Genomic DNA, 6745 nt, shown 5'->3' with positions numbered 1-6745 from the left:
CCCCCCCCTGCTGCTGCTGCGACTCGACCGGAGGCGTCGGCCGCCTCGACTCGAACCTCCGACACGACTTGACTCGAGTTTCCTCCTCGTAGCTGTTTGACTCTCCGGCAGGTGGACGGGTTTCCACGGCGACAGACGGACGTCTGACTTCAACTCGGTCGATTTTTCTTTGAGCGAGAGTTTCAAAATATAATAAAATACAATCAGAGAATAAAACAGGAATTATTGTACATTAATCATTATTTCTGTGAAGGAAACGTTGATCCGAGAGCTTCAGATGCTCTTTGGAGGATTTTTAAGGTTTTGAACTTCTGCAAGAATTAATAAATTTCTCTCAGAATCGACGTAAATGTCGAGTTGTTCCTTTAAAACACACCAGAGCCTCCGAAGCACAGAGACACAGATTAAACGTGGAGCCGTCCTTTAAATCAGTCGGTTCTTCTGCTGCGTCAGCGCTCAGACGAACCATAAACCTGATTTAGGACCGGCAGCGTCGCCGTGGAAACCTCCTGCTCACCGACGCCGTCATTAAACGCTTCTTCTGCCGCCGTTTGTTTGTGCTTAATAAAGAGAAAATGATCAAACTGCCGAGTGTCACCGTTTTATTTTGAAGGTTTTTAACCCTTAATCCATCTGTTTTATTCTGAAGGTTATCGTTAGTCCAGCTGTTTTATTTTGAAGGTTTTTACCCTTAATCCATCTGTTTTATTCTGAAGGTTGTCTTTATATGTTTTATTCTGAAGGGTTTCTTTATACGACTGCCTCCAGTCCAGTTCCTGTTCCGTCTTTAAAGGAAACTCAAACATCAGTTTTTAAATTCTGACTCGGACTTGATCTCTTTATGATCGAACTCGGTCTTGACTCGGACTCGACCAATTTTGGATTCAGACTCGACTAACTCGATGTAGTTTGGACTTCCTGTCATCGGTCACTGGAGACCTCTTGGACTCTGACTAGACGTTGTTTGGACTCGATCCCATTTTGAACTAGATCTAGACTTGGGCTCAGTCTAAACTCTGACTCAAACTGTTTTCGGGTCAGTCTTGACTTGGACTTGAAACCGTTGTACTCTGACTTTACTTGGACTTGACCTCGTTTGGACTGGACTTGACCCCTTTAGTCTGACTGGATCCCTTTTGGACTTGACTTGGACTCAGCCTTAGATATATTTTAATGGACTGGTGTGACTCTGACTCGACCCAGTTTGGATGGTCTCTGGGTTGACTTGGACTCGAGCACTTTCAGAATGGACTTCATTTGAACTCTCACCTGACCCTTTGAACTCTCTTGACTTCGACTTGAAACTCTTCATTTACACTAACTTGTCTCTGACTCAGCCTGTTCTGGACTCCGTCTGGACTACGGTTGGACCACTTTTGGACTGGACCTGGTCTTGGCTCTGACTGAACCTCTTTCAGACTTGAACCTCCCGTAAACACCTGAAGAAGGACAAAGAGGACCGAGATGAGTTTCTGTTGAGTCTTTATTATGAAAAGTATCACCTGATCCAGAACAGTGCACACAGACGGGCCGGTTCACAGAGTCCACACCGACACCGGACCAGAGACCTGATCCGGGTCAACAGAGTCCCCGTGTCGACATGTGAACCCGGTCCTGCAGAGAGTCCATGTATTTCTGTACAGATGTACAGCGGAGGGACAGATGGACCGGACTACAGCAGAATACAAACACCTTCACATCCAGAGACAAGCGGGCCGGGAGGGATTCTACTTTTGATCCAATGTGGGAAACTCGATGACACTCTGGACAAGAAACTCACCAAAACAACCCTTTGATCAGCCGTGCAATGTTTGCTAACACAAGCTAATGCTATCGGCAAATAATGGCTAAAATGAGAATGTTGATCTTTATGATATAGCTGATGTAGCCGACAGCTAGCATTAGCCTCAGAGATAAAAACTGTAAAAAGTTGAAAAGCTGAAGGCTAACATAAGCTAACAGCTTTAGGTAAAGGTAACGCTAACATTAGTTTACTTAATCGATTCAGTAGCTGTCGTGGAGCTAATGTGGTTGACTGCTAACGTCAGCTAATGTATTTAACTACTAAAAGTAGCAGAAGTACCAGATGCTGAAGCTATGGAAGACAGTCCATTAGCTTTATGTCATAAATTACATTAGCACTAGCTCCATGTCAAGTGACCCCTAGCACTACCGCCTTTCTTTAGAAGTAAAACAAATGTTGCGCTAAGATTAGCAAGAGTAAGAATATAGTTGGTTTGAATTCAACCGCTAACATGAGCCAGTGTTCAAACCTACGTGTTTAGAGATGAAGCTATAAGCTGACATAGCTAGTTCATAACTTTAGCTAAAATTATGAATGAGCTACATTAACTTTACCTTACAGCTAGCACAACTAACATAAGCTATCTTAGTTAGCATTGACATAACACGAACATCAGTTCATAGTAAGGACGTTATAGTAATTTTACCTCCTGATTGCTAACATTAGCCATCTTAGTCAGCTTTGACATAAAGCTAGCATCATTTAAAATCAGTTTTACCTCCAAGCGACTGCTAACATTAGCTAACTTTCTGGGTATGGAGATGAGGCTGACTTCTAGCACGGTGTTAGCTTTACATCAAAGACGACTAACATCAGTTTCACCTCCACGTGACTGCTAACACTAGCTAACATTCTGGGTATGGAGATAAATTTGAGTGCTAACATTAGCTATCATGGTCGGCTATGACTTAAGCACGAGTTACTGTTAAGGACTGTATTACAGTAGTTTTACCTTCAGTCGTCTGCTAACATTAGCTAGCATTCTGGTATTCTAGATAAAGCTGACTGCTAACATTAGCTATCTTATTTAGATTTGACATTAACCTCAGCTATTATCAGTTTTACCTCCAAGTGACTGCTAATATTGTTTAAAATTCTGGATAAAGCTGGCTGCTAACATTAGCTATCTTTGCTGATGTTAGCTTTATGTTAAAGTCAAAGTCAGTTTTACTTACTGACTGCTAACATTAGCTATCTTACTTAGCTTTGACATTAACCTAGCATTAGCCGTTATCATTTTTAACCTGCAAGTGACAGCTAATACTGGCTCAAATTATGGACCTGTAGACAAAGCTAGCTGCTAACATTAGCTGTCTTAGCTGATGCTAGCTTTACGTCAAAGGCGAATAATGTCAGTTTTACTCACTGACTGCTAACGTTAGCTATCCTTGTTGGCTTTGGCTAAAGCTAACACCCACCAATATTAGCTTAACCTCGAACATAATGACATTAGCTAACATTACTGTGAGCAAACCTAACTTGATGCTAATCGTAATTAAGACTGCAGCTAATGTAGTTAACTGCTAACATAAGCTAACGTCAGGTGGTAAATGATCACAGCTGATTGCCAACATCAGCAGCCGGTTTCTTTTTTTATTTTCTTGATTATTTTGGCATCCCTTTGCAGTTTTGTGTCCAGAGATCAGCTAGTTTCTGAGTTTTACGGCAGATTGCGACATTCTGACCGAAGAGTGTTGACCTCAGTCCGTCAGTAAGGCAGAGCTGAACCTGAGGAGGGAGCAGCTGAGGGATTGTTCAGGAACAAAACATTAAAAAAAAAAAAAAAAACTGAATAAATCCTATGGAGGGTTTAAAAAAAAAAAAGAAAAAAAAGAAAAGAAAAATAAAGAAAGCCCAATCAGAGCGGCATCCGGTTGCCTTCCACGCTGATCTTCACAGCGTGACCCGTCTTCGTGAGGCGGCGGATGTCAGCAAATCTACGCATCTGTTTATCCACACGTGACAAACCTTTCTTCACCGGACCCTGGAGGGAAAAGACAGAAAAACAACATTTATTTAACATCTGAGCTCAGGGAGGAGGCTCGGCGGAGCATCTTCACCTCCTAACAGGACGATGAAACGCTAAAGTGCTGCTGAAAAAGTCTCCGATGTGACGTTTTCAGTGTTTATTTTTAGCGCCTCGTCCCTCGTTAGTACACTTCACTTCTCATGCAGGGACGACCGGCGCCGAGAGAATCCACAAAAACCTCATCCGGAGCGGAAAGAACACGGAGAAATGTTTCCGTCTTCAATAAATAACAGCAGAACCAGACGAACCTGCAGTCAGGTCAACGTCCACGTCAACCCGTAACCTCCTGAAGGTTCTACGTTAGTCAGCAACACGATGCAACCTGCTGCTCTGGAGGTAAAACCAGAGAAATGTGAGACTCCAGGAAACTACATCTAGCTCCACACAGCGCCGTCCTCTAACCGAACAAGGACCTAAAACCATTGTGGTCCACATAAACCCAACGGACAGGTTCTGGAGATGTTGGTGATCAAACTGAGTCGAATTCAACGTGAGACAAACCAGCTGGTAGACGGTCGACGGGCAGCTTTTAAACGTTATTAGAAGAAGTGTTTGATCAATGAAGCTAAAACTTTACAGTCATGATAAATGTCTGTGTTTTGGTATAAATGTTTAAAAAGTAGAACCAGAAACAGTCGAGCAGAAGATTTGGATAAAACGACTGAAACCATCCAGACAAAGTCGCTCCTCAGATACAACTAAAGTAAAGCTGCTCCATAAAGACTCAGAACATAAACGGTGACTCTGAGGTTTCATTTCATTTATAAAATCAGTGAATCTAATTAAAACTTATATAACTGCCTTGTTTCTCTGCATGCTGAGCATCAGCAGCACCACCAGCACCACCAGCACCACCAGCATCAGCAGCACCACCAGCGTCGGGTTTGTTCCAGACGTGGATCTGATCCTCCGTCATGAAGGTTCAGTTCCTCCGACGTGGAAACAAACTGCAGCTTCATGAAGGAAGATTTATTTCCTGATCTTTTTTTTTTTTATTTCCAGCGTCTCTCTTCCTCCTCTGCACCACAGGCCGGCGGCCTCACACCATGCAGACGGACTTACTGCCCCCTGCAGGCGAGCGGCGGCGGCTACAGCGGCATCCTGTTGCCCTCTATGCTGATCTTCACGGCTCCCTGCGGGCGTCCCATTTTCTTCTGCTCGGCGAAGCGGCGCTTGTGCTTCTCCAGCAGGCTGATGGCCTTTTTGTAGCCGCTCTACAGAGGACCAATCACAGCTCAGCTCCTGGACTCACCTGAGTCACACCTGGCCACTGGGACCAGAGCTGCACCGGATCTACAACCTGAACCTGATTCTGGTTTGTGGAATAAAAACGGTTCAAACGGCTCTTTGATTTAACGAGCTCCTTAATTAGCAGCTTGTTGCTCAGATGCATTAAAGTAGCGTCACTTTAAGGTTTAACATCATTTATAACAACAAATGTTTTTATTTTTAACAGGTCTGCTTCATTATTAAACATGTAAATTAAAACATTAAATGGTTTTTATCTGATAACCAGACAGACGTTTACTCTGTTTGTTTTATTAGTTATTTATTATTTATGAACCAACTTTATGACTTTATTTCTACGTCTACAAATTATAATAATTTAACAGTTTTTATCCGTGTTCTATTAAAACCAGATAAATTAACTGATATATTTCTTTTATTACAGCTAATTATTATTTATAATCAAACTTTATCACAGTTCCTGAAGGTTTTTTTAACAAGTCGGCTTCATTACATTTTTAAAAATTCAATAATTAAACACTGATTGTTTAATAATCAGAGATTTACTGTTATTTCTGTTTATCAGCTGACTTTATAATAACTTTATAATAACTTTATAATAACTTTATAATAACTTTATAATAACTCCATATTGTCTTAAAGTGCAGAAATATTATTATTATTATTTTAATAATTCTGCTTCAATATTTTTCATCTAAAATTCTTTTTGTTTATTGGCAGAAATAAATTAACTTCTTTATTTCTATTTTATTTCAGGTTTATGACTGAACTGTTCTTTAGTTTATTGACATGAATCAGAGATGATTCAGGATTTTATTTAAACATTATTCAGTCATAACGAACACGATGAGGATTATTATCAGACGTTTATAAGCTTCAGATGCATCTTTAGAGTTTCTGCAGCTCCACATATAAACTAATAAAGTTTCTGTGGTTCTGGACCTACGTGTGCAGTTCTGTGGGATTATTTCACCTTTCTGGGTCTCAAAGCTCCGTTACAATCTGCTCCATGGTTCATCTAAACCAGAGACCTGCAGCTTTAATCTCTGGACCGGACCTGCTCAGACTCACCCTGTTGGAGTCGCCCTCCACGTTCCACTTGGGTCGGACCACGTAGTCCTTGTTGGAGGGCATCGGGACCCGGGCTCGGGCGCAGAAGCCGGGATCGCCGGGTCGCAGCGCTCTGCAAGAGGAAGGAGGAGAAGAGTTGACCTGGTAGTTTAAACTCTACAGGCAGCAGCTTGTGTCTCATGTGGATCAGCTAAAACCAGCAGCGGTTCTGGTTCTGGATCAGAAACCATGAATCGGTGCAGCTGCTCAGGAGGCTCTCATCGTTTCAGTTTAAAGAGCAAAAAGACGCAAAATTACAACAAAAGTATGAAAAAAAGACGTAAAATCACCACGAAAGGACTCAAAAATACCAAATAAAGACGTGAAATGACAAAAAAAGAGACGAAACCGCCTCAAAATGGACCGAAATCAACACAAAGAGACAAAATCAACACAAAGAGACACAAAATCAACACAGAAAGATGGAAAATCTTCAGCTGGTAAAGTTCTAGTTTCAGAAATCAGACGAATGAATCAACAGCTGCTCTGATCTCAGTGTTCTAGTAGAAAATCACCAGATTACAGTGAATTGATAGAACAGGATGAACTGGTAG

General features: G+C 41.7%; 1 protein-coding gene across 1 annotated transcript in view; it reads right to left on the bottom strand.

Moving 5' to 3' along the window:
• Positions 1-1465: 1465 nt before the first annotated feature.
• Positions 1466-6745, bottom strand: part of iws1 (interacts with SUPT6H, CTD assembly factor 1) — a 26342-nt gene continuing 21062 nt past the window's right edge. The window contains exons 14-15 of the mRNA XM_008287222.1: positions 6153-6264; positions 1466-3788 (exon numbers count right to left, since the gene is read on the bottom strand). Coding sequence (XP_008285444.1) covers positions 3663-3788; positions 6153-6264 — 238 coding nt within the window. The 3' untranslated portion in view covers positions 1466-3662. The remainder of the gene's footprint in view (positions 3789-6152; positions 6265-6745) is intronic.

Source organism: Stegastes partitus, unplaced genomic scaffold, assembly GCF_000690725.1.
Source record: "Stegastes partitus isolate 25-593 unplaced genomic scaffold, Stegastes_partitus-1.0.2 Scaffold491, whole genome shotgun sequence".
In the NCBI taxonomy this organism is placed as follows: Eukaryota; Metazoa; Chordata; class Actinopteri; family Pomacentridae; genus Stegastes; species Stegastes partitus.
This window is presented reverse-complemented; position numbering and strand designations above follow the sequence as displayed.